This window comes from Penicillium cataractarum, assembly GCF_028827025.1.
Source record: "Penicillium cataractarum strain IBT 29864 chromosome Unknown utg000002l, whole genome shotgun sequence".
NCBI classification, from domain to species: domain Eukaryota; kingdom Fungi; phylum Ascomycota; class Eurotiomycetes; order Eurotiales; family Aspergillaceae; genus Penicillium; species Penicillium cataractarum.
In genome coordinates, this window is record NW_026622738.1 from 1,025,483 (window position 1) to 1,051,626 (window position 26,144).

The window sequence follows — 26,144 nt, forward strand, 5'->3', positions numbered from 1 at the left end:
ATCCCCAAATACAACCAAGTCCCAAGAGAGGAGAGAAAACATCCTCATTTTATACAAATAAAACACGAACATCAAGCAATCGCAATGCAATCACTGCAACCGCAAAATTCCACCCAATCTCTTGCGCAACCGCCCAAACCAATCTCGATTCGGCGCCTCCGCAAACTCCCGAATCAGATTATCATAGTGCTCCGGGTCACTGGCCGGGTAGCGAATCTTCTGCGACAGGGGGTATTTGTTGGCGAAACGGTTTTCCAGGAGTGCGGAGAGCGCGTTCACGGAGGACTCGGAGATCTTAGGGATGGCTTTGGGGGCTGGTGTGGATGAAGACTTTGAGGTGTGTGTGCTCTGGTTTTGGCCTAATTGGTTCTGGAGGTAGGTTTGGACTGAAACTGAGGCTGGACGGACGGCGTCTGAGGGCCAGTGTTGGAGGATGTGGGTGAGGCGACTTTGAAGGGAGCGCGGGTTGAGGGTCTGCAGTAGTATTGTGAGATAGGGGTTTTTCATGTTTGGGGCGATATGATTGTAATTGTCGCATTGGAATTCGAAGCATAGTATACATACCTGTGGCTTGGCCATGGTGGGTTGTCGAATGATTAAGTGATTAATAGGTTCATAACATGAAGCATCTCGAATCTCGAAATCCGGCGATCAGATCCAATGCCAAGACCCGGTTGGTCAGCGAGTTTCGCCGCCCCTGCCTGAGGCAACCCTTCGACTTCTCCTGCCCGGCCCTGGAACCTTTGGATTCCCGGCGTTTCCATATCACCTCACGCCTCTCTGCTACTCGTCTTTCTCTGCTTCCTGCTCCGTTTTCTCTTTTATCATTTCACATTCTCAGTCTTTCCCCTCTATACTGCTCTCTCGCCCACTCCTCCCGCTCAGCTCGTCATGAGCTCGCAGCGCTATCAACGGGTTCGTCATCCCCAATCTCCCCCCTCCCGCTGATCCCATCGCCCCGGCCGGAACGCCATCGCCTGCTTCCCCCGGATATGACTCCCACCAGAACTGACCACCCTTTTCTTTTAGGTGAATGCCCACGATGAAGAAGACGACTCACATTCCTACCCGTTGAATCCTACTCGATCTAATCTCACTCCAACGTCTCCACCGCCCTCGTTCCGTTCCGGCTCGCGGTCGTCCTCACCGTCCTCACGGCGGCTACTACATGGCGACCCACTTCACAATGATGATGATCAGACCCTGGCCGATGCCTTTGGGGATGAAGATGGATCTGACGACGACGAGGAGCCCGACGATAGGCAGCGGTTGATGCGTGCTAATCCGGATACCGGGTCACCTGCCAGCTACGGTCAAGTGGCGTCGTCAGCCTCCTCGTCGGATGCCAGGAATGATAGACAAGAGGAGCCTCGTGCTTCACCACTCCCACGCCGACCAACTATACTGCCCACATTCACGACCCCAGCATCCGGGGAAGTCGATCGGTTGCCCCATCGAATGATGGAGTGTTTGCCAATTTGGCCGCCAAGCCAGAACGAGGCGAGAAGAACGAGGATCTGCCTCCTGTAAGTTGATACCCGATATATGGCTGTGAGGCTGTGATCTGTGACAGTTTGGGCTAATATAATTGCTTCTTATAGTCTTACGAAGAAGCCGCTGCCGATGCGACACCCCCATATTGGGAGACCACGATCGTGGCGCCCGGCATCTCGTCCGACGAAGTGTATGTCGATGGACTGCCCGTCGGATCCGTGTTCTCCTTTGTGTGGAACGCCATGATCTCCATGTCGTTCCAACTCGTTGGTTTCTTGTTGACGTATCTCCTGCACACCACCCACGCCGCAAAGAACGGCAGTCGAGCGGGTCTCGGCCTTACCCTTGTTCAATACGGTTTCTACATGAAAGGCGGCAGCGATTCCTCGGGCGGTGATACTGGCAGTGATCAATATGTCCCGCCTCCAGATCCCAACAGTCACAGCTTTGATCCAAACTCTGTCGGCGAGGGTTCCGGCGGCGACGGCGGTAACGCCCTGTCGGGCATCACTACGAGCGAGTGGATATCATACGTTCTTATGATTGTCGGATGGTTCATTTTGATTCGCGCAGTCAGCGACTTCCTCCGCGCACGGCGTCACGAGCAACTCGTCTTGCAGAGTCCCGATCGAGGATTGGGTGTACCGGTCATTGCGGAGGGAGAACGGTCTGAGACTGTTGTTTAATGTTACATGGGAATTGGATATTGGAAAGGGTCTTCCATCGCGGCGTTTTCCTGGAGGGTTCTTCATTGGAGTTTTTATCTCTTGTCTCTTTTTAGTCACTTTTCTTTATACTCTTTTGGACACCCCATCTTGCGGAGATTATTCCCTGCCCTCTTATCTCTCCTTTTTTTGCTGGCCTTCCCTTCTTTTTGCATTCTCTACACCTCCATGCTCATATTCCATAGCCTTGTAGCTATATTGGAGATACCAACTGTTGAATACGCCACAACCAAGATTTTCTTTTTTTTTCCACTTGCCACGAGCCCTCCTATTGTAATCTGGACGAAGTAGTGAGTTGTAGATCTTTGACATAATTAGATACTCCTTTTTTCTGCTTTTCATCGGTGCCTGCGCAAGCCCACGACAAGCCAACCCCAAGCCCAAGATGAACTGCGCCACACAAGGTGCGGATCAGGCAGCCTTCTTCTTGGTCTTTAGTACTTCCCTTGCGTCGATTAGGTTTAATTGCAGGCCAACTCATTCAGTGCCGACGTATTCAATCCTCGTCATCCAAAAGTTTATATTCCTTTCACTAGGAGAAAGACTGAAATACCAACCTGAACCCTGTGTGGCCCACTGCCGAAGGGACCCGCCGTTGTTTACACTTTACACTCTTCCGCTCCGAAACTCCGCAAGGAATCCGTTGACTTTTATATTCTCGATTCTTCAACCATTGAAGATTGACCCTTTCTAATAATCCCGGGGCCGGCATATCCCGGCCGCGCCCGTCATGTCAGCTATCCCTGCGACTACCCAACAAGGACCCGTCGAGGCTCGCTCGCTCTCGTCCATCACTGCAATCGCCTCGAATCCCCCCGCTTATCCACGCAATCCCACCCATGAGAAGCACGATCCCCTGCAACTCTACATTGTGAGAGTCCCCGGCAGTCAAGGTGCGTTGTTACCGCTTCATTTACGTCCTTTTCCACTCTCCTCCCCGCAATTCCCATCTCATGCTGCTCTTATCGGGTTCATGCTTCCAAGATAAGACGTAGCTAACTGCGGGATGCAATGCGCGCATGACAGACATATTCCTTTCTCCCGTCAAGCCACCCACGAAATCCAGCGTTTCCGCTGAAGCTATTAATGCATCTCTATACTATCTCCATGTCGCGACACCCGAGGACGATGCGCTGCTTCAGGAAGTTGAGCAGGAGCGCGAGAAACAGCTACACCGCCGCAAGGAGGAACTGGAGGCTGCCGGTATAGACGATCCCGCTCACCGAGAGTTCGCCCGTCTGAATAACGTCCGTCGGAAACCTGTCGGTGGAGAGCGAGAGTCTCGTAGCCAGGAGAATCTCTCTACGCCTGCGGCTATACCTGCGCTCACGCCTGGCCTTGAAAATGTTGCCCCTCCACGAGTACCAGTACCCCGCCGGCCGGTGCCTGGGGCACAGGTCTCGGCGGAGAATGTGTCTTTTGCTGGCACGCTGGTTGCAAATGCGCAGCCAGAGATAAATGACAAACCGAGACAGGGCTCGGTGGATTCAATTGGCAATGCGGCTTCGCGGCGGCCTCTGCCTCCACTGCCCCCGAACGAGGAGCCGCTTATTCAAGATCCCTCCAGCGGCGATGATCAACCCCGAAAGACCAATCGCTGGAGTGCGTTCATGGATAATGTCCAAGCCCGAGGGAAGGAGGTCTGGAAAGAAAAATACGAGACTATATCCGCTGGTCGGCATAGTCTAGACGCTAATAGACCGCAATTACCGCCTCGCCCGTTGCATGATGGCTCTCGCTCGCCGAATCGAAGTCCTGGGCAATCTCCCTCTCGCCAGGCCAAACAACATCAACCTTCTCGTGGCAATGCCGGATTTCGTATCACTCTTATTCGACGTGATCCTGCGTCGGGTACGCAATGGAATGTCGCGACGATATCTACGCCCCGGATGGACCGTAATGCTGTTGATATCGAGATCTCGACTCCTGGATATAATCGATTTGCCGGGTCTAATGAACCACTTTCCCTAGCGAGTCTGGCGGCCAATCTTCCTCCGGGAATGCTAAAATCAGCAGGGCCGTCTTTGGCAGCTTCGTTGGGACTTGAGAAGCCCACTGAAACCCAGCCGCAAACACAACCACAACCCCAGCCATCGGGTCCGCGCAAATTCCACCGTCAACTATGTGTATCAAGGCAATTCGAGGATCCCCATGGGAATGTGCGCAGCGCTGTCGACTCTGGTAATGGACATGTCCCGGAGGGCTCCAAGCTGAAGAGCGGCTACTACGTCTTCAACTCTCCGTGGAACGGCACCTGCACCTTCTCCTCCAGCGTCAACGGCCGCAGTCTCAAATGCAAGCATATGATATCTACTCCAGGACATGCACCAACCGGTGATAGCGACGCCAACCCGGCCGTGACCGTCGCCGAAATCCGCTTCAACACGCCTTTCCAAGCCGCAAATCTACACTTCCACGCCTCGCATGCCTCACATCGTCAACACCACCACCACCATCACCAACAGCCTCACACTCAATCCCAAACATCCAACCCAAGCGCAGCCCCAACCTCACCACGCCTTCATATCCCCGACCCATCAAACCCAGACTCAACCACCAAACGACCCTCCCTCTCCCAATTCCTCAACCCAAACAATTTCGCCCGACCCCGCGCCCACTCCGGCCCCAACTCCCCCCTACACACCGGACACCCCCAACGCCAGCACCACCACCCCACGCACCCCCTTCAGTCCAACAAACCTCATCCGACGCACCTCCCTCCGATCCCCACGCTTCTCCCGCGGTGAATTCCGCCATCAGTACCCTGCCCCTCCGTCTCATCGCCGTAGTACGAGCGCGAGCAGTGGGGGCCCGGACTCGGATGAGGATCGATTGGACTTTTCGCTTGCGAGGGAGTTGGCTGGTGGTGGGATGAGGGGGAAGAGTGCTAAATTGGGGAAATTGGTTATTGAGGATGAGGGGATTAAGATGTTGGATTTGGTGGTTGCGGCTTGTATGGCTGTTTGGTGGAGGGGGTATTATCATTGATCGTGTCTTTGGGCATTGTGATTTGATTTTGGTGATTTACATAGCTTGGTGTTTCTTTTCTTTTGGATATTTCACTTTTGCATGCTCATTTAGCTGGTCACATAAGCGGAATTCTATCTTCTTGTTGGTTCCTCAAATATACTTTCATTTCCCATGTCGAGGAAGCGCTGGATTTAGCAATCTAGATCTTCTCGAAATAAGTACACTGGAATACCCAGTTCATCCTCCAGACAGCCACCATCCTTATTAGTAAATATCCCAAGAAACAAATTAAGGCGTAGTCTTCACCTAGCTTACCATAGGTAGAAAGTAACTTCAAACCCTTCAATTCAATGGAATCAATTCTCCACCCTTAAACACACAGATCTGACTACAATAACCTATCTATGCATACTAATCCAAGCAGACAGTATACTCGACTCGAGAACAGTCACCAAAGTGATACCATGTATGGGCAGTCACGAAACAAAGAAACTCAAACAAAGGAGTAAGTGGGACAAAGAGGAGACTAGCAGAAGAAAGAAAAATAAATCATGCAGTTCGTCCGGTCTTTCTCTCGGAAGGTATCTCTTTGCTAATTCATTATGTCAACATGCAGAAAGGGGGAAACCAACGCAACTTGATTATTGGCAGAACCAGCCGAGCCAGAACCAAAACAAGAAAAGAGGAAATCACATTGCACGCATGAAAGGGGAGATGTAAGTAGAATAAAGGCCAAAAAAAAGAGGTTAATTTTTTCTCAAAATCCATGTTCAATGCCAATGAGAAAGAAAACAACAAAGACAAGATCAAGATCAAGATCAATGGTGCACAGAGTCCATGCCGCGCTGCAGCGAGGCCTCCAAATCATTCATGTGCCCGCCGCCAGCGGCCGCCTCCTGAGGCTTAGGCTCCTCGGTCTTCCAGCCACCCTGCTGGTTCTCGGGGATGGGGACGTTAGTCTGCTGGGCCATCTGCTGCTGCTGGGCCGCGTGGGCCTGGGACTGTTGGCGGACGGTGGCGCGGAAACGGATGACCTCGTCGAGGATCATCTTGCGCATCTCGGGGACGTCGTCGACGACTTCGAAGTGGAAGTCGAAGGTGGTGGGGCAAGTAGGCTCGTCCGAGGCATCGTGCCAGATGTGCAGGTATGGGTGCTCGAGGGCCTCCTCGACGGAGATACGCGAGGATGGGTCAAAGGCCAGCATGCGGTCCAGCAGGTCCAGTGCGTCCGGGTTGGCGTTGGGGAATAGTCGCTGGAAGGGGATCTTGGGCATGAAGGGGAGGTTGCGCACGTATTCTTGGGCGCGGGGGGATCCGATACGTGCCAGGGTCTCCTCGTTGGGGGTACCCAGGTAGTGCAGGATCTGGTTCAGCTGATCAACGTAGTCGCGACCCTTGAAGAAGGGACGTCCGCCGAGGAGCTCAGCAAGGATACAGCCCACGGACCAGACATCAACTATGGCAGTTGTTAGTGTTTTGTTTCCTTGCGGACAATAGGGAAGAGGCCGAGTGGGTTATAAGAGAGGGACATACTAGCTTTGGTGTAGCTTTGGAAGCTCAACATAATCTCCGGTGCACGATACCATCTTGTCGCGACATACTCGGTCATATAACCAGCATTCTCCTCCGGGTCAATCGAGAAACCACGAGCCAGACCAAAGTCACAAATCTTCAGCTCGCAGTCCGCATTGACAAGCAGGTTACCGGGCTTGAGATCACGGTGCAGAACGTTCGCAGAGTGGATATACTTAAGACCACAAAGGATCTGATAAATGAAGGATTGGAAGTGCGCATCGGTCAAGGGCTGGCCGGAACGGATGATAGCCGCCAAGTCACACTCCATCAATTCTGCGACGTTGTCAGACGGGAACTTCTTTCCATAGATAGCATGATATTTCCGTACCCTCGTAGAGATATGTCTCGTTAAATTGGTCCGGGCGGGGAATGTCCATATCGTATAGGCAGGTAATCTAGCAGACTCCAAGTCAGCGGGAGAAGGAGGCGGGGTTTTGTTATGAGCGCGAGGGGGAGGCACGTACATTGCGATGGCCACGGAAGTGCTGGAGGAGCTTGATCTCGCGCAGGGCTCGCTTGGCGAGAATCTTTTTGCTGAATACGTTGGTGACTTTCTTGATGGCAACGCCTTCGCCAGTCTGAGTGTTTGTTGCGGCACTGCACGAGGTGGACGTCAGTTTCATCACACGACCCCGAGCTAGCATTCCCACCACGACTCGGAAGTGGCCGACCTACCAGACGATACCGTAGGCACCCTGACCTAGCTCCTTGGTGACATTGTATTGCTCGTTCACGATGAAGTCCTGGTTGAAGACCTTGAAGACCTTGCGGCCCTGTAGATCAGCCATGGCGGGCGGGGGGTTTGAGAAGCGGAGAGGAGGAAAGAGAAAAGGAGAGAGAGAAGAAAAAAGAGGCGATGGTCAAAATTCTAGCGAAAGCGAGAAATGAACAAGAATGAAAAAACGAACGCGCCCGGAGAAACGGTGACCAGAGGAAAAGGGGAAGTTGGCCTTGAGGTGTGATGAGAAGAAAGCTGAGCCCCGCAGTCCCCGCGGGTGATCGGAGCGGGTTTGGTGGTTTCTGGTGGATTATTGGGCCACCAAGGGGGATTCTTATAAGAAGCTGAACTGTAGATTCTTCGGGTCTATGAAATAGACTCGGCTTGAGTTTCAGCTGAAAGAAAGTTCAAGAGCTGAAAATAAGACCAAGGGTTTCGAGGGTGCAGTCAAAGACTCTGAAACGAGCAGCCCTTTGTTGGTGGTGGTGGAGCGCCTTGTCCCTTGTTTGGCGCTGCGGATCACTCGAAAATCCGCCGATCCAGCCCTATCGTTTATGATCTACTGGACAGATCAAAGGATTTTGCTAAGGAAACTATGAGAACGGTATTTACTACTAAACCATTTTTTGGTCTACCTTGCCTATAGCACTGGCAGTAAACCTGGCTAGCAATTTGTTTCTTCGTAGCCTAGAGAAAGAAAGAAAAAGGATAACTCCTGCTCTACTCTTTGTAATGTTCCTCGACAAGATTTCGAAAGGACTTTGTTCATCATAGCCCATGAGATAGTCGGAGAGATAATCCTAGAGCCTTGAAAAAGATCTTTCAGCTCGCGTTGTTCTCTCTGGTCCTAAATTCAGACTTCCATCCAGCCCTGGTGCCAGTCTCCTTAGGTAAGCGTCAATCCAGCCCTAACTTGGAGTTGTCGAAGTATCGACGACAGTTACCTACCTGATAACCGTACAATTTGAGATCGAGTCATGAATCTTTTTTTTTGACGAGCCCAGGGCAGGCATAGTACAGCCACTTCTGTTCTCTTCTGTTGTAGAATCGGAATGGATGTCAGCCAAGAAAGACTACAGAAATGGTAGAAATCAGAAGATGACCTCGGGAGGATTCCACTTTGTATGTAAAACCTTCGTAGGCGCCCAAACAACCTTCGCATTCTGCTCATCATACAAATTCATGCCCCCTCCTTGACGCAAAGAAGAACTCATTCACCATTTCACATTCTCATGATTGTTCACAACCTGAGGCTTGAGAATGAGCTCATTTCTAGCTCAGGATGGCTTCTGCTTCTTAACCGACCTCGAAGGATCGTAGAAGGAGTCCAGCAACAACTGCCTCTTGTGCGAGGACCACGGGTCCACAGCTTCTGAGCCCTTCCAAATGACTCGCTCTCCGGGGGGTTGCACACCAAATCGAAGTACAGATTTGGTATCTGGGACAGCTGTAGGGCTTCCACAATAGCATTGTGATTACGCCCGGTCAGAGGGTCGTCTCTGAACAAGAGAGGGAACAGGAAAGGCAATTTGAGCGGGAAGCTACGGCCGTGAAAGCAATCGTTGCCGAGTATCCGGTCCAAGTTGACTCGGAACTCCTTCAAGAGCAAAAAGACGCGTTCGTTACTGGGAAGCACGTCGTGATGCCCCTCTGCATCGAGCCATTCTCTGACGAGTGAGACGTCGAAATGCCAACTGCCCCATGATACGAACGTTGTTTTTGGTGTGATGTGTATTCATTAAGCTTTGCCACGACGCTCTTCGAATCCGGGGTACCGTGGATAGTCGGCATCAATTTGGACTTCTTCGCCAACAACCTTTCCACCCGAGGAAACGCACTCGGCAGAATTTAGCCTTCCCACACTGACTTGAGGCAATTTTTAGTAGCGCACCATCCCTGACTGGCATCTGCGTCCAAGAAGTTGTGCCAAAGAAACTCGTTTTCCAGCGAGATTGTCGCACCGTTTGGGCGAACCTCTAACCCGAGGACGAGTCCACCAACCATCCTTCATGGCCCTGGGCACTTGAGGCCTATTTTCCGGAGGCTTTGCGCTGTCACCCGCTACTTATTGATAGAGCGTCGGTCACTCTGGTAGGCCTAGGGTTTCAGCGAAGACTACTGAATCATGGGGTTAGCAATGGAGCGTGGGGTAGCAAAATTTGGCATATCTTACCTCGTCAGAGGTTTCTTGTTTTCTAGAAGATTTGTCTTCAGCCAACTGGCTGCCACCGCAGTTGAAACAGTATCGAGCTCCTTCGAGAAGAGAGCTTCGTCTTCTAAGGGCATGGGAGCCACTCGGGTGCCATCATGATGAAAAATGGTGGGGGAAATTGTAGGGGAAAGCTGGCCAGGGAAAGTAGTGGAGAGGGAGTGAGAGAAGTTGAGGAGAAGACTGACTGGAAGATTCCTACCCCTCCTTTAAAACTTCCTTTTTCTAGGCATTTTCCTGGGCAAACAATCATACAATAATAGGCCAAATCATCATGGTCATATGGCAGTTTCCGATATATACGCAGACTACGGATTCTGAATCTAGTGTTCTTAGACAGCCTTCTTATTTTTTTTAAAAAAGTTACTCCAGAGGAGCTCTATCGAGCGTAATCTATGTTTAAGTGCCAATAAGGGTGTTCCAAAGGTTCGATTTTTGGAAACAAGAGAGCGAATAAAAGGCGTAGCCAGATACTCTTCGACATTATCTATTTCTAACTGTCTTTCTAACTGTCTTTCTAATTGTCTTTCTAATTGTCTTTCTAATTGTCTTTCTAATTGTCTTTCTAATTGTCTTTCTAATTGTCTTTCTAATTGTCTTTCTAATTGTCTTTCTAATTGTCTTTCTAATTGTCTTTCTAATTGTCTTTCTAATTGTCTTTCTAATTGTCTTTCTAATTGTCTTTCTAATTGTCTTTCCAAATAGCTCAGGAGACATCTCTCGGTTCGTCTTCCGAAGCATGACTAGTGAGATGGTTTTAAGGTTTGGGCTGGGTGTCAAGCCTATAAAATTCCACTATATTGATCGTAGCCTAAAGGCCCTCTGGTATCGTTGCAGCCCTCTTTTTCATAGTCTAGTGCATCCATATTATAGCGAAAATAAGATACAGGGATTACAACGATCTCGCTTGCGCTAATCATATAGATAAGATGGCTGAGGCCACAAAGCAAGCTATAGAACCTTGTGGCCGGAAACTTGTTCATTAAACTAAGCTTCGTCTTAAACAGGTCTTCCTTTTCCTTTGAGTTCACGCATCAAGCTACCGAGGATATTTGCCTTCCATTAAGTATCTTTTGTTTCGAGGATGAACCCTAATCGCCACCTGAGAAGATTCTACAATAATCATGTACAGAATAAATGCAATTGGATCAGTAGAATACCTGCATGTCTTTCATTTTCATTTTTCATAAGTCAATCACACATATCTCCCCTACAGCTTGTTCTCCAAGCGACGTTCCTTACGCAGCGCAGTCAGCTTCGCCCGAACCTCGTCAAGGGGCACCATCACACCCAGCTTCTGGGTAGCCGGGTCGTCACGGTTGCGGATGTTGACCGAGCGAGACTCCATCTCCTGCTGTCCGACCACGAAGATGAAATTGATCTGAGCCAGTTGGGCGGTACGGATCTTCTTCTGGAGAGTGTTACCAGAGATATCAATCTCCACATTGAACTTGTCCCCACGGAGAATCTCCTGCAGCTCCTCGCAATAGGCATTCAGGGCGGGCATGACCGGAATTATCATAATCTGGCGAGGGCTGAGCCAGAAAGGCCATTTTCCACCAAAGTGCTCCGTCAGAATGCCAAGGAAGCGCTCGAAGCTACCAATGATGGCACGGTGGATAACCACGGGGCGGGTCCGACCAGCTGCGGGTTGGTTGGAGGCCTCACCCTCCGTCTTCTCGCTACCCTCATCCTTGGGCTTCTCCTTATCCACGTACTCAAGCTTGAAGTTGATGGGAGCCTGGTAATCCAGCTGAATGGTGGCACACTGGAACTCACGCTTGAGGGCGTCCGCAATGGTGATGTCAATCTTTGGGCCGTAGAAGGCTCCATCACCCTCATCGATGACCCAGTCGTCGCCCTTGAATTTGGTCATGGCTTTCTTGAGCTGCTCCTCGGCGCGGTTCCAAGTCTCCAACTCACCCATATACTTATCAGGGCGAGTAGACAGCTTCAACTTGAAGGTAAAGCCAAACAAACCATAGATGGACTGCAAGAAGTCGAACAGACCCTCGACTTCAGACTCAATTTGATCATTCGTGCAGAAGATATGGGTGTCATCCTAATTCAATCCATTATCAGTACTCAGCGACACTTCTCGCGGAGGTGCTTAATATTGAAGGGGCTTACCTGCTGGAACTTTCTCACACGAGTCAGCCCGCTCAGAGCACCAGATGCTTCGTTTCTATGAAGAACCCCAAAATCCGCTATTCTCATAGGCAAATCGCGGTAGCTACGATCACGGTGGCCAAACAGGACAAAGTGACCGGGGCAGTTCATGGGCTTCAGGGCCCACTCGCGCTTCTCGACGTCCAATTTGAACATATCAGCTGCATAGTGCTGCCAGTGACCGGATTGCTTCCAGATGCTAACATCATACATGTTCGGGGTCTGGACCTCCTGGTAGCCGCGCTTGCGGTACTCGGATCGTAGCAGCTTCTGAAGGGCATTGAAAATCAAGGTACCGCGGGGTAGCAGGAAAGGACATCCAGGGGAAACCTCGTCGAAGAAGAACAGCTCTTGTGCCTTGCCGATTCTTAGGTGGTTGCGCTTCTCAGCCTCCTCGAGGAACTTCAAGTGCTCCTTCATGGAGTTCTTATCGGGGAAAGCGACACCACGAATACGCTGAAGAGAATCATTGTTCTGGTCACCGAGGAAGTATGCGGAGGAGTTCTTGTGGAGAAGAAGGGTCAATTATTTGACTCTTTCGGTAAATTGGAAAAATGGCGGATAAGACACTTACCTGCAGGATTTTGAAAGTCTTAATCTTGCCTATATTGATGTCAATGGGCTGTCCTGCTTGGTTATGGGATTTCCTAGGACCTACCGGTGTTCTGAATGTGAGGCCCAAGGCACAGATCGACCAGAGTACCACAGCGGTAAACGGTACTCTTCTCCCCAGTCACAAGCTTATCAATATAGTGCAGCTTGTACTTGTTGTACGCAAACATCTTCTTGAGGTTCTCCTTTGTGACTTCCAATCGGTCAAAGCTTTGCTTCTCCTTAAAAATGCGTGAAGCTCTGTTCTCAAGTGCAGGCCAGTCGGATTGGTGCACGACACGTCTATTGGCCATTATTAGTACCAAGACAGGGTTCTCGCACATAGCAGAATCACCGTGCACTTACTCTGCCGGCAGAAATTGATCGTAGAAAAAGTTTGTTGCCGTAGGCGGCCCGTGTGTTAGGAGAGAGCCGAATTCACACTCACAGGCTTCGCCGAGAGCGTGAGCTGACGAATGCCAAAATACAGCACGGCCCTCCTCCTCAGAGAATTTGACTAGCACCACATTGCAGTCACCCTCCAAAGGACGGTTCAGGTCCCACAGCTCCCCATTGACCTTTGCAACAACAACGTCGGCGCTCACATCCTTGGGTACGTCACGCAGGAAAGAGCCGGGGGTGGTCTCGTTGGCCTTTGCGGGGACAGAGTAGGGGTTGCCGTCACCGATATCGAGGGTAACTTTGATCTCGGAGCGCGGGCGTGACTTGGCCTCCTCCAGATGTTGTTGCCAAAGTTCCTCGAATAGGTTATTTCTCTCCACAAGCCAGTTAGGGAGAACGTCGGCGGCGGGGGCTTGTTTTTTGGCATCTTTTGGCGGGGCGGCAGCGTTTTGAGCGTTGTCCTCGGCCTGGGCGGCAGGGCGCACAGGCAACTCCTTGGGGGCTTCAGAAGCCATTGTAGAATCTCTCTGGGTATTTGCAGAGAAATTGTCCGTCGAGAGACTGAAGGGAAGGGAGGTGTCTGACCTGACTCATTTGTTTTGCATGGAGGGGAAAATGACTCGTTGGTGAGGGACGGGCGGTGAGTCATGTGACTTCAAACTGCCCTGGCTAGCGACGCTTTACCGTATGAAGTTTCCACCACTCGAAAACTTCTTCGCCCAAGAACCCCCAACGACAACAATCTTCAACATGTCTTTCCGTGGGCGTGGATCCGCTACCGGTGCGAACCGGGGCGGCTTTGGTAACCGTGGTGGTATGCGAAATTATTTCCGGTGCTGCGAGGTCATGATTGTTCGGAGGAGCTAACGAAATTTTTTTTGGGTTGCAGGCCGCGGAGGTTTCCAGCAGTCCTTCGGCCCCCCCGCGCAGGTTCTCGGTATGTATTGCTCAAATTGACGAATTGTGGAATGCGATACTGATAATCAATCATAGAGATGGGAACTGTCATGCACGCTTGCGAGGGTGAGATGGTTTGCGAGTCGATCAACCCCAAGATCCCCTACTTCAACGCCCCGATCTACCTCGAGAACAAGGTACACCGCCCCGGATAATCACTATCAAACACTATTTGCTGGCCATGGATCTAATTTCATTGTGATAGACTCCCATTGGCAAGGTCGACGAGGTTCTCGGCCCCATCAACCAGGTGTACTTCACCATCAAGCCCCAGGAGGGCATTGTCGCTTCCTCGTTCAAGCCCGGTGACAAGGTCTTCATCGGCGGCGACAAGCTGCTCCCTCTTGAGAAGTACGTTTTCAAGACATTCTTTCGTATATTCTATTGTCTTGCGCATCGAAATTGACTCATCTTCCCCATCTAGGTTCCTTCCCAAGCCCAAGCCCCCACCAGGTGCTGCTAAGCCCAAGCGTGCTGGTGGTGCCCGCGGTGGTCGCGGCGGTGCTCCCCGTGGCCGTGGTGGATTCGGTGCTCGCGGTGGTGCTCCTCGCGGTCGTGGTGGATTCGGTGGCCGCGGTGGTGGCTTCTCTCGTGGCGGCGGTGGCAGCTTCGGTGGTCGCGGCGGTGGCTTCTCTCGTGGTGGTAGTCGCGGCGGCTCCCGCGGTGGCTTCCGTGGTCGTGGTTAAATGACCTTTTCTAGCCGAATAACTTGTCTTCTTACGGCGTTTGGGGGATTCGGGAGCTTTCTGCAGGAATATTTCCTTTCTTCTTGTGCATCCTGACACAATTACTGCTTTCCTGGCTGCAGGGACTGTAGAATATATCCAGTCACACAAAAACATCTGATTTCTGCTGTTACACTTGTTATTCAAGTTTCCTGTCCCATGATAACAAGCTCCCATTGAACAGTAGTATAGCTGAGCCCAGTCAAGTCCGTCCGCTAGAGCTTTGTAACTTTTTTCCATGTGGCTAGTGAAATGTGGCGCAGCCCCGGGGTGCACCGCCCGGTCACAGTACTGCCAAGGTGCCCTCGAAAATGACGTTGACCGCTCTGCGACTGTCACTGTGCGTCTTGTCAACACTCTTTCGAAGCAGGATTATTGACTGCCATTCTGAGTCCCGCAACCCCCCTTTTCCACCTTCGACGACAGCCATATCCATATTTCAGCATTCATACCCTTTCTAAGTCGCTCTCCATCTGAGCATGTCTCGCAGAAAGTCCACCATGGCGCCGAGCAGTTCCAACAGCGGTGTCTCGTCCGCCGGCGACGGAGGTTAGTTTGCGATCAGCCCTGGACCCCTCGTGCGCGTGCTAACCGGGTCTCTACCAGGCCAAGAAAAGCAGAAGATGCTTCTTTCCTCTGAACACGGCCACTTTAGCTTGGTGAAGTCAGTATCTGGGATATTCTTTGCTGCTGCCTAACCGTAAGGGCACGTTCTAATATTGTCGCAGGGCTCTTCATCTTGCCGATCTGGTGACCGAACTCAACGGTAAGACTATTGCCCCGCCGAATCAACTTTCTGGGCGATTTCAATGGCTAATATGACTCGTAACAGGTTTCTGTGGAGGCAAGTCGATATGTCCCAATGGCTCGTTCTACTACTAACCTTAGGGAAATAGTCATGTCCGTCTTCTCCTCCATGCGCTACTGTCTCGGCGACCCCTCCGATTACAGTGCTCTGTGGGCCGCCCTCGCATTCATGCCATTCGGTCTGTTCTTCGACTTCATGGACGGCAAGATCGCTCGTTGGCGCAAGAAGTCCTCGCTGATGGGACAGGAGCTTGACTCGCTTGCGGATCTGGTATGAACCCTTCGTGACGGGGTACAGGGTGTGAACTATATACTGATCCTTTGATGCGCATGCGCAGATCTCCTTCGGCCTCTCTCCCGCCGCCGCCGCGTTCGCCATTGGTATCCGCACCTCGCTTGACCACTTCTTCCTGGCCTTCTTCGTCCTCTGCGGCCTGACCCGCCTGGCTCGCTTCAACGTTACTGTGGCTGTTCTTCCCAAGGACAAGACTGGAAAGTCGAAATATTTCGAGGGCACTCCTATCCCCACGACTCTGTCTATTGCCTCCCTGATGGCCTACTGGGTTTCCCAGGGCTGGACTCATGAGAACATTCCCCTCGGCCTTATTGGCGAGGGTACTATCCTCGAGTTCCACCCCGTTGTTCTCTTGTTTGTCTTGCACGGATGTTTGATGGTCAGCAAGACGATACATATTCCTAAGCCTTAGACGAGGCATGGACAAAAGAACCTAGGTGGGCAATTTGCAATTGCCCGTGCCCGTTCCCCTTCAGTTGGATGAGTGATTGTGAAAATAAAGAATGAGAGATACGAGACTGTTGTCTATAAGTGAGCCTGGACACAATCTCAATATACTTAATTGAGGATGATTCCCCTTTCCTATGGGTTTCGGCTACATAAACGAGAAGATCTTGTGAGGTACTCTGTTTTATATGTACAATGCATGAGAATGGCGCAATGTCTTCAACAGGTATTCTGGGTTGATCCAGAATCTTTAGCGTCATGGGGTAATGTGAGATAGTCCATGAAATCGAAGAAATGAATAATATTCTTTTGAATTATACTTGAAGTCAACGAACTAAATGTAAAAGCAACGAAGTCGTTGTTTGGTACGGATCGGCCGGAATTCTGGGAACTTCATATCAGGGCGCACACGCAATTCTGACAAGCGCATCCAGATGACTGACGAACAGCGTCATGACAGCCCAATGGTTTTTATAGTAATACAGAACTACTCCTCAATTGAAAGACACACGTTTAATGAAATAAGATATTTCACTTATCCAGAAAGGCAGGAAAAGTAAGTTAGATGACCAATTAACTATAACAAAGACCAACATAGTCCAGTTCCCGATGACATTCATTCCGAAACGAGAACCTTCTCCAGAACCGACACCGACATGTCGCTCCTGTGGCCTAGAAGCTAGTCTCAAAGAAGTCCGTGAAGACAATCCCAACGGCAATGCTGACCGACCATATTACCGGTGTTGTCCATGCAACCGATTTCTCACCTTCTGTGACAAACGTGGCCTCAGTCTTATAAATCCAGTGTGCTGGTGCGGCAAACCTAGTCGGCGACAAGTAAATGGAGAAGGACATAGGGTTCCGAGAGGTGTCCATTATGTATGTGTCCGGGGACGATGCGGTTTCTATGACCTCGAAAGGGATGTGGATGGGAGTCAATTTCAGATTGAGAGGGGGCTGCGGGAGATGTTTGTTGAGAAATGCTATATTTAAAGTTTCTTGGCTTTACATTGGATTGTTGAGTTTTTTCTGATAGTGATATTTCCGAGGGACATCGGTTCTAGTTTGTTTTTTTGATAGGGATATCATTGGGAGACAGTCGTTGACTTCGAAATTTGCCGAATAGGAGTGATGTCGATGTTATTTCTTGACTACTTTCGCTAAGATTGCACAAGTGACATGAATTCCCCGATCTTATATGCTCTCGCTACGCTGTTCAATGATAAATATAGTAGGTGCTGATTTTGATGATGGACGAGGTGAATATGTTGCATAGCAAGTCTACCAAGACAGCATAATCACAACTATCATCCCCGTTCCACCAGCAACCAGATTGGTAATCACCTTCCAGAAAACAAACCCCTCGAGACTCATATTCATAGCCGAGTATCCCGACCATTAGAACGACAGGTCACGGGTCACCGTTAAGTCGTGTGCTCAAATCCACCACGATGGGGTCCCTCAAAGCCCCGAAAAAACTCATCAAGTTCTAGACCACGACAGAAGCCCCGACAGACCGAGTCAAAAATCCCACATGCAGGGTCCTAGTACACATTGAGTCTTCTTTTCAAGTCCAGAACCTGTCTAGACCTAGAGCCTCGTAACTAATTTAAATACTGTACAGAATACTGCATACATGGGAGATGAAATTCCGTATGCACAGAACCCGATCGGTGTCCAGAAAAGTCGGATGAACACGGCGGAAATTTAACCCATGCGCCACTTTGTGGATGCTGGTTATTGTTTTATTCTCGGCCTGCAGAGATAGCCTTTGTGCTTTGTTCTCGGTACTGTAATTTTGATTTAACGGCGCAAGGGACTGGCAGTGCCTAAGTCATTTCTTTTGGCAGGTGGGGAATTTAATCGGGCTAGTGGGCGCCACTATGCCATAAATAACAGTGTGGTGAGTCAAGAGGGTGTCCTTGGATAGGCCTGGACTGCCTAGAGTCTTGTTGTTCATGCTGTACAATGTTTATCGGTGGTCTCGAGGTGCTGTTAATGTAGTGATTGTATGGATGTAAGATTGAGTTCAGATGTATGTCGGGATACCGGTCTGGGATCACCCGCGCGACATATCTGATAGATGGACTGTTGAAGGGGTGGCTCTTGATACATCATAGCTACCTAACCTAACAGCTTAGGCCTTTGGTTGAATGGAGAATATGATAACTCGTTGTTTGGGCTACATGTTTGTTTCGATTACTATTGAGGATCAAATATGTCGTCGGCATCGCATCATCCCCACACACGGCAATCTCGGAATCTCGAGAAGCTGCTAACAGAGCAAGTGACGGTTATGTTGTCGATTCAATCTGATCGATGGTTGGTTCGCATGGGAGCATCTCATATCTGTGCTCTCCTGTCCATTAAATTTCCTATGGGTTTAGTTAGGTGTTGGTGTTGCTAGAAGCACCCACTCAGACCGAGATATATATCTCACCGTGCATGCAACAATTACCTAGGTAAAGACTACCACCAGGATATATGATCCTTTAGCACCCTGGACAGTCTCAGTACAATCCGCCATAGCCAGGGTAGTATCTTCTGAAACGGTAGTCAAAAATCGACCACTCGACCTAAACAAGCCTTGCTTTGAATGGTGATAGTGGCAGTGCACTTGGACTATTCTGATCCAGGTGAAACATAATGATACGCGGGGTATCCGATACTGCTTGGTGGTATTGACTTGATCATCCTTCGAATTCAGGGTTCTTTTTGTCTATTTTCTTTGATACTGAAACCGTTGGAGTTGATTTTTTGCCCAAAATACAAACTGAATGGACTCGTCTCGCACGCGAGCATCGTTAGATTGTGTCGATTGTCTCCGGAGTGGGCCTGCTGCAGGGTGCGGGTGATCCAGATTTTCGTTACGACAATACTGTAGTATGGATGTAATGATATTACGGATGTACCATACAGAAGACGTCTCAATATTTGGGTACAGATGTTGGTCCACTCCGGGAGTGGCCGCGCAAGACCCGTGGTAATAATGCTGACAAAAAAAAGGGGTTGTACGGAGCTTTCAGAGGAGAACTACAGATACTGGAACACTGGATGGTGGAGGGAAGATAGGAAGTTGATGAATGTGTCATATACTTCAACTTTGCGTAGACGGAATACTATGGCTTGGCTTGTGACAGGATGCCCTCAAGCCAAGCATCGACTCGCCGCGAGTGTTTGTTACATCCATACCCGTACCCAGACCCCCGGACACGGCAGGCAAATGAGCTCCATGCGCTAGCAATCTTCATTTCCTTTGAATCCGTACTAGGGGACGATAGGCATGAAGCGAGATGGCATTCGATGACCCTGAAAATAATCATAATCTTGGCATACGCAGGGGACAGTATGGAGGTGTTCCCACTCAATATATCTGACAGGACAACTTGTGCGCCCGGAAGAACAGGTGATCGGGCAACTCGAACGGTGTCTCTTCGGAGATATCAGTAAACGCAGAATTGAACGCCTGTCTCAACGGCGAGTACCGAGTACTCTGTACCTATTGTAATTGGTTATGGACTGTACCGAGTATGTAAGTTATTTCGGTCGCAAAGGGTACCCGATAAAGGCCCGGGATGCAAAGAAGCAGCCACAACTGTATGGCGTTTTATGAGAAGTATTGTCTGGCTGATCCGTACGCTGCTATCCTAATAATACAATTGCAGACTACTGTACACAAAGAATCTCTAGTATGATGTCTTTGACCGAGGTCAGCGGATAATAGCGTCGAAGGTGGGCGAAGAGGGGTTGATGTGGCGAGAAAGGACGATCATGGGCGAGAAAAATGTGCGTGGCCCTGTCGGATTCGAGCAGCAGAGTACCACCAACGTCAAGCAGACATTTAGAGCGCCATCCTCAGCCGTGTGGCAGCCAAAGTGGAAGGGGATCGACTGAGTGGCCCCTGGTTGACGCTGATTGAAGGTGAAGGCGATGGAGCGGGTGCCTGATTAAGTCAGGTAATTTGGGGACGATGATTGGATGGAGAGGAAATGGTTCCATTGATACAAAGTGGGGCCGACAAATTGATTATTTTGGGGGTTTGGTATTGTAATCTGGTATTGGTCATACATATTACATTGACTTGACTCGACAAAGGAACGACGAAACCCATCATGTACTTTGAGGATGTACCTGCATCGGTACCTAAGCAGTATCTGAAGAGAAGAAGATAAGAATAATATATTCATATTGCATTATCAAGCACTGCAATAGATGGTGTATTTCCAAATATTTCCAAGTACTCCAAGTACTCGATACCTAGTGTTTCCCTAGGATTACATCACAATACAGTACCCCAGGGCCCCAAACTCGCCGGACCCCTTCGTCCCTGAATCCACTCTCGACAACACACTAAAACCGATGGAGTGAAAGGCCCCCCCATACTAACTCCCGTTTCGCTGCGCACTGTCACCTCCTTCGTCCCTGAAGATTCTCCTCCTTCCTCTCACTCACACCCACACTCGTTTTCTCTCGACTCGCCGAGACCATCAACCTTTCGACTTCACCACCAGTTCCCAACCCGACTGGTCTGTGATACAACCTTCCGCCCGTTTCGAAAATCCTGATCCCATAAACAAAGCCCGACTTAGGGGGTGAATCTCTTCGACCTTGAGATTCCATCGTCTGCTTACCTCGGGACTTGTGTACTCATCCTCTCGCTATCAAATCTCGATTTTCGATCCCTTCATCCTTTCCTATTCCTTTCGCTTACCTTTGTTTGCTCGTCACACGGCGTCGACATACCCTTCCCATCAGATCCCCGCTGAACCCGGTCCACCCTGACGGTGCCGCGCCGACCGGTAAATCTACGCGCCAAACACAAGCGGTGTTTTTGATGCGACTCGCACTATCGACTTGACGACTTTGATAGACACCTTTTTCCTTTTTTTCAGAAGATCTCAAGGGTTACGCGGGTCGTTTCCTGGTTCTTCAATTTCCATAAACGCTTCGACTGTGTCTGACGCGATACTTCGTTCTCTGCACTCGTTTCCATACAACCTCTGCTCGAAACCCAGCCTTTTCTCTCTCGAATCAATATGCACTTCAATATGCGAACCGCCCTGACAGCCTCGAGCATTCTGCTCGCCGCTGGCTCAGCCACGGCTAACTCCATCGAGGTGTTGGCTGCTCGCTCCATGACCCTCGTTGGTTGCTACAGTAGCAGCGACGGCCTTACCAATCAGACATCATACACATTCCAGAGTTCTGGATGGTGCTATGACCGTTGCACTGGATATAATGCTGCCGTGTTCGCCTTGACGGCAGGCTCCGACTGCCTCTGTGGTGACGAACTGCCTCCCTCATCAGCAAAGGTGGCCAAGGGAAAGTGCAGCACAGCCTGTGATGGTTGGCCCCAAGATATGTGTATGTTGACCCTTTCGATTATATAGTCTGACTGCGCGGAGAATATGATCATTGATGGCTAACTCTCTTTTTAGGCGGTGGTGATGGTTTCTACTCAGTTTACACAACCGGCCTGGAGAGTTCCGTATCTGCAGCCTCAGCATCGGCTTCCAGCGGTAGCAGCACCGACGAAGCCACGGCTTCCAAGACGGATGCTAGCGCCGCTTCCGTCTCTACCGATTCTGGTGGCCAAACGGTCGTTGTCACTGCCGCGAGCGAGCAGAAAACCACCGACGAGGCATCCAAGGTTAAGAGCAGCCACAACACTGCGGCTATTGCGGCCGGTGTGGTGGTTGGTGTTGTCGGTGTGGCCGCTCTGGCCGGTGCTATCTTCTTCTTCTATCGGTCGAAGAAGCAGAACGCCGAGGGTGGCTTCCGTGGTACGACCGGTGGCTACGGCCGTGATTCGCAGCCACCATCCATGTCGGACTCCCGTTTCGACGGAGACTACATGGCCCAGCGCCGTCAGAGCAACGGTAGCATCGATGATGACCATGATTTCTCTCGCCGAATCCTGCAGGTTAGTCACTGAAAGTGTCCTGTATCGTATTCAACGAATTTGCTAACGTTATTCTAGGTCACCAACCCTGACCGTCGCTAAGCGACTCTGGCGTTTCTTCTCACATGTTCTTCTACCACTACCTCTCTCGTTGACCTATTGAAACCTCACCTTCACCGACTGTCTCTTTCCTCCCTCGATCCCTCCTACCACTTGCTCTGTGAGAGCCTTTTGTTCTCTTGTCTATCATATTTTCCTCGGGTTATTTTAGCGGAGTTATGATATCCGAAAGGCATATGGCTCGACCCTATTCGTGTCCATATTTTGGTCAATTTGTATTCTCTTCTCTTCTTCACTGGCCTTCTGGACGTACGTTGCTAGGCAACTGTATCGGGGCGAGAACAAAGCGCTTGTCTCGTAACCTGCTGCAGAACATGTCCACCGTATGGAAGACAAATGATTCACACCACCACTGAAAAATTCGACTATTCCTGCTCATTCAGAAACATGTCTCGGTGGCCTGTGCAAGTCTGCCAGTCTACCCTCTATCCGAAAAGGCGTTAATTGATTTCGGCACTCTTTGATTCGATCGATGCTCTCGCGCTTACCTATTATCTATGAGTCGATCGGTTGCTCCTGTCCATCACACGAAACTATTTCCCTTAACTTTTCTTTGGTTCCCATGTTTCATCTTAAGCAGCCCTATTTTTGCTCGAATATCTTGCTCGGTCTGGAGGAGATGCTGGTTTGTGCTCCTTGTGGATCTTCGGAGTCGAGGTTGTGAGTAAAAGAAGGGCGAATTAGCTTGTATCTAATGCGAGAATGGATGTGTATGTCAATATGGATCTTTGTAGATTGACTGTAGCGAGATGAGATTATAGATGGACTTGTGTTGGCTGTTAGTATGAATCCGTGCCTTTCGAACGTATACTTGACGCGCGTGTCAGTTCCTAGTTCATCTCGACGGACAACTCGAAAGGCTTTGAAGTCTTGAGCTTTGCATGATGCTAGCCTTAGGGCCCAGCCCAATCGGTAGGCTCATGGTCAGCAGGAATTGTCAATCGAGAGAATACACTACTGAGGAAGAATAAGCATGCTGATACCTAGTGATGGTATCTCGAGATGGCTGCATACCCATCAAAGGCTTATTCTAAAACATTTATAGGCCACTCTTAAGCCTAATCTCAACAGGGAGGGATCTTAATGATAGAGTACCCAAACTATCTCGACTTAGTTTGAAACTCATTGGTGCAAGTGACCTGGAAAGCTCCAAGTCTCGTCTTTATCAAATATGATTCTTGATTTTCTGCTATACAGTTTCTGGCACAAGGATATCAAAAAGTACCATAATTAACGGCAAGAAGGGCCTCAATCTTCATTATCATATCTTCTATCCCTTGAAGATATGATAGATGTCAATACCAAAATAGCAGCCACCAACCCCAAATCCCAATAACTCACAACTTTCCATCAACATGTTTCCCATCCTTTCCCGGCAAAACACTTTTCAAACACATACACCCAACAATCCCAACCAAAGACCCAACCCCGGCACCCCCCAGAACCCCCCTCAAATTTCCAGCCGCGGGCCTAGCCAACCCACTCGACACAACAACAACGGCTCCAAGCACCGCCCCAGGCTCCCCCCAATTATCAACAGCAACCTGACCAGAATTATACCGTAGCCGCCAACTGCGATCTTTCCACTCGATCTCGTCGCGACCCCACATCCGCGCAACCAGGGCAACACCGGCTATGCCTGTGCCGATGATGGCGCCGGTACCCGCTGAGCGGAGGAGGATGGGTGCTGTGAGGGAGCGGCGGTTTATGAGGTATGCGGCGCCGCTGTTCAGGAGGCCGATTGCGCTGCCGAGTTGGAAGCCGCGGATGAGGACGTGGGTTGTTAGGATGGTGCGGGCTAGGGGTTGGTCTTCGGCGTATTCGGCTGTTGGGAAGAAGGTGGACATGATGTGGATATGTGGATGTAGATGGACTGGAGATAGGCTAGATGGGATATTGCTTCTGGTAGGTACTGATAAGTGGCATATTTTTCGTGGTTCTGCCCGTCTCGTGAGGGGAGACTGCTACTGGTTTTATGAAGAACATGCGGGGGTAACCCGACGGATCATCGAGTCACGGGTGTAGCATTGTAGTCGGATTTGGTGGCTTCGTCGTTCAAGGGTTGAGGTATCCAATAAGCTGTTCGCTGGTTGAATTGCTGACGGGTGCTTACAGTGCATTCCTGGGGTGGCGATTGGCTGCGAGATGCTTGTAGGAGATAACGGGGGTATCTGACTACATCATACTTTTTGGAGCTTAGAGATATAAGTATAATGGTATTCCCCAAATCAACGAGTCAGGAATTCTTGACAAGGGAGGTACGGATAAGGTGTTAAACGTGGAGGTGGATATCCAAACTGCCAGATCCACTTCTCTTCACCTCGGCTTTCCATAACCCTTGCTACAAATCGCGTCGGTCGGCCTGTCAGTTTTTGAATTGCGATGCTGTCTTTGACAGCGCTCACCTCTTCATCTTCCGATAGCCCATTTAATGATCGCCTTGCTCACTCTAATACACCATGATCGGAATCTGGAACAGTGACCCCTTCCTATGTCGGTACTCACCTCTTCCCCCTTTCAATGCCGTCTCAAACCGACGAATGCGTCGCCTCTGCAGGGGATTTCTGGAAATCGCTCTAGACGGACGAGATGAATACGAGTCTCCGCACGAACTACTCGATTGATTGAGACATTTTGAATGCACTGAGGCATTAGGTCTAGAGGGTATGCTGATTATTTACCCTCACAGATGACCCATCGAGGTAGTGTTGTGCATACCCCTCCTCCATATCATGCCGGATCCATTCAAGGAAAGACCTCTACCAAGACAGCAAGCCAGAATAGTTGCCGGAGTTCAGTCGCCTTTGAATTGTACTCCAGGATCCGAGGGGCCTTGACTCCACGCCCAAATATGAGCGCCCAATATCGACTTCAAACGACCCTATGGATTATTGATGACCTCCACACCAGGACCTAGTGGAAGATGAGAAGATCTTCATCGAGGAGGGGTTTACCAAGGCCAGACGGTTTGCTATAGACCGCTGGATAAGCCAGCACGGAAACTCCACAAATCCCATGCTGGACTGGAAATCTTTCTTACCATTCGGGAAATGGGGAAAGCTCTCTCTTCTGGAAATTCTCGTGAGTTATCTCTCTCCCACAATCATTTACTGCGTGATAGTCTACCGTGTGAAGTGACTACTTCTCTTCGAGATGGAAGTTGAGACTGGTAAGTATAAGTGAATGTTACTGATATCAAGAGGATTATTGGGACCTCGCCCCTGCCTACGTTGAGTGCGAGCAAGGTGTTAATAGGCTTATATCTAGCTGCTGTTACCAAGAAGGTTTATCAAACGAGTAAAGCTTTCGACGTCAGAACTCATGACCGAGAAGCCTCTCAGTCATGGTTTCTGGTTTTAATGGTTCCAAATCCCACAGGAAACACTCATATATGGGACATAATAGCTACCTTCCACCATAAATTGCATTATGTATGGATGACCTTTCTTTGCTAACAGCACCCCTAAGGCGATGGATATGCTGAGGTAAAACATACTACCGATCAGGAGATCACTCAACAACAGCAGTCGGGAGTGTAGACGACGACTGGCAGAAGAGGGGAACATGAGCTTCCCCGTAAGCCAGGCTCGAACAAACCTTGGATTACGTTTAATAAGAGGCCTCTACTCTAGTATTTTCTGTAGTTAGCATGCTGGAGTTGATTATCCGAGTCGCGGGAAGACAAGAGGTCCGTATCACTCGACGTCCCAGATGATCGAGATATAGGAATGGGCAAGGCTAGAACATAAACGACCGAAATGGACAGTAATTAGAGGTAGACTATGGTCTATATTGATTTAGTGATGAAGGCCATCGTTGGGCTACCTCTTTTCAACCAGCCACGACGAATTGATAATGCCCGACATACTAGATCTGACTGGAATGTGTTACGAATTAGCAACAAAGCAAACAAAGGACATTTGAATCAAATAGTCAAACCCATTTACTTGAACGAGTAAATAGAAATAAGACTCCAAAAGGGAGACTTGAGGTATTTGAACGATCTGCATAGTTCTGGTTCGTGTGGCCCATACGGCA

At 49.9% G+C, this 26,144-nt stretch overlaps 10 protein-coding genes across 10 annotated transcripts; 5 read left to right on the forward strand and 5 right to left on the reverse strand.

Annotated features, from left to right (window-relative positions):
* Positions 1-90: 90 nt before the first annotated feature.
* Positions 91-579, reverse strand: N7496_002435 (ubiquinol-cytochrome c reductase complex assembly factor 2; the record flags this gene model as incomplete). Its single annotated transcript, XM_056695366.1, has 2 exons — positions 91-474; positions 565-579. 2 exons carry the CDS (start codon positions 577-579, stop codon positions 91-93), a joined length of 399 nt encoding a protein of 132 aa, XP_056557578.1.
* A 312-nt stretch (positions 580-891) lies between these two features.
* N7496_002436 (metal homeostatis BSD2 family protein) lies at positions 892-2,180 on the forward strand (the record flags this gene model as incomplete). The annotated part of the gene is made up of 4 exons (XM_056695367.1): positions 892-915; positions 1,030-1,295; positions 1,427-1,526; positions 1,602-2,180. The coding sequence occupies 4 exons, from the start codon at positions 892-894 to the stop codon at positions 2,178-2,180; spliced, it is 969 nt and encodes a 322-aa protein (XP_056557579.1).
* Positions 2,181-2,949: 769 nt separating this feature from the next.
* On the forward strand, positions 2,950-5,207 carry N7496_002437 (uncharacterized protein; the record flags this gene model as incomplete). Its single annotated transcript, XM_056695368.1, has 3 exons — positions 2,950-3,112; positions 3,246-4,655; positions 4,717-5,207. 3 exons carry the CDS (start codon positions 2,950-2,952, stop codon positions 5,205-5,207), a joined length of 2,064 nt encoding a protein of 687 aa, XP_056557580.1.
* An 800-nt stretch (positions 5,208-6,007) lies between these two features.
* On the reverse strand, positions 6,008-7,552 carry mpkA (mitogen-activated serine/threonine-protein kinase SLT2; the record flags this gene model as incomplete). Its single annotated transcript, XM_056695369.1, has 5 exons — positions 6,008-6,645; positions 6,723-7,037; positions 7,093-7,159; positions 7,229-7,361; positions 7,440-7,552. The coding sequence occupies 5 exons, from the start codon at positions 7,550-7,552 to the stop codon at positions 6,008-6,010; spliced, it is 1,266 nt and encodes a 421-aa protein (XP_056557581.1).
* A 3,349-nt stretch (positions 7,553-10,901) lies between these two features.
* On the reverse strand, positions 10,902-13,368 carry N7496_002439 (threonine--tRNA ligase THS1; the record flags this gene model as incomplete). Its single annotated transcript, XM_056695370.1, has 5 exons — positions 10,902-11,753; positions 11,822-12,364; positions 12,435-12,463; positions 12,519-12,754; positions 12,818-13,368. The coding sequence occupies 5 exons, from the start codon at positions 13,366-13,368 to the stop codon at positions 10,902-10,904; spliced, it is 2,211 nt and encodes a 736-aa protein (XP_056557582.1).
* Positions 13,369-13,603: 235 nt separating this feature from the next.
* N7496_002440 (H/ACA ribonucleoprotein complex subunit GAR1/NAF1) lies at positions 13,604-14,496 on the forward strand (the record flags this gene model as incomplete). Its single annotated transcript, XM_056695371.1, has 5 exons — positions 13,604-13,667; positions 13,743-13,790; positions 13,847-13,947; positions 14,016-14,161; positions 14,235-14,496. 5 exons carry the CDS (start codon positions 13,604-13,606, stop codon positions 14,494-14,496), a joined length of 621 nt encoding a protein of 206 aa, XP_056557583.1.
* Positions 14,497-15,035: 539 nt separating this feature from the next.
* Positions 15,036-16,049, forward strand: N7496_002441 (CDP-diacylglycerol-serine O-phosphatidyltransferase; the record flags this gene model as incomplete). Its single annotated transcript, XM_056695372.1, has 5 exons — positions 15,036-15,084; positions 15,142-15,199; positions 15,264-15,301; positions 15,432-15,613; positions 15,681-16,049. The coding sequence occupies 5 exons, from the start codon at positions 15,036-15,038 to the stop codon at positions 16,047-16,049; spliced, it is 696 nt and encodes a 231-aa protein (XP_056557584.1).
* Positions 16,050-16,756: 707 nt separating this feature from the next.
* On the reverse strand, positions 16,757-16,960 carry N7496_002442 (uncharacterized protein; the record flags this gene model as incomplete). The annotated part of the gene is made up of 1 exon (XM_056695373.1): positions 16,757-16,960. The coding sequence occupies one exon, from the start codon at positions 16,958-16,960 to the stop codon at positions 16,757-16,759; it is 204 nt and encodes a 67-aa protein (XP_056557585.1).
* Positions 16,961-21,132: 4,172 nt separating this feature from the next.
* Positions 21,133-22,088, forward strand: N7496_002443 (uncharacterized protein; the record flags this gene model as incomplete). The annotated part of the gene is made up of 3 exons (XM_056695374.1): positions 21,133-21,448; positions 21,523-22,007; positions 22,065-22,088. 3 exons carry the CDS (start codon positions 21,133-21,135, stop codon positions 22,086-22,088), a joined length of 825 nt encoding a protein of 274 aa, XP_056557586.1.
* A 1,355-nt stretch (positions 22,089-23,443) lies between these two features.
* On the reverse strand, positions 23,444-23,953 carry N7496_002444 (uncharacterized protein; the record flags this gene model as incomplete). The annotated part of the gene is made up of 1 exon (XM_056695375.1): positions 23,444-23,953. The coding sequence occupies one exon, from the start codon at positions 23,951-23,953 to the stop codon at positions 23,444-23,446; it is 510 nt and encodes a 169-aa protein (XP_056557587.1).
* Between the last annotated feature and the right edge of the window lie 2,191 nt (positions 23,954-26,144).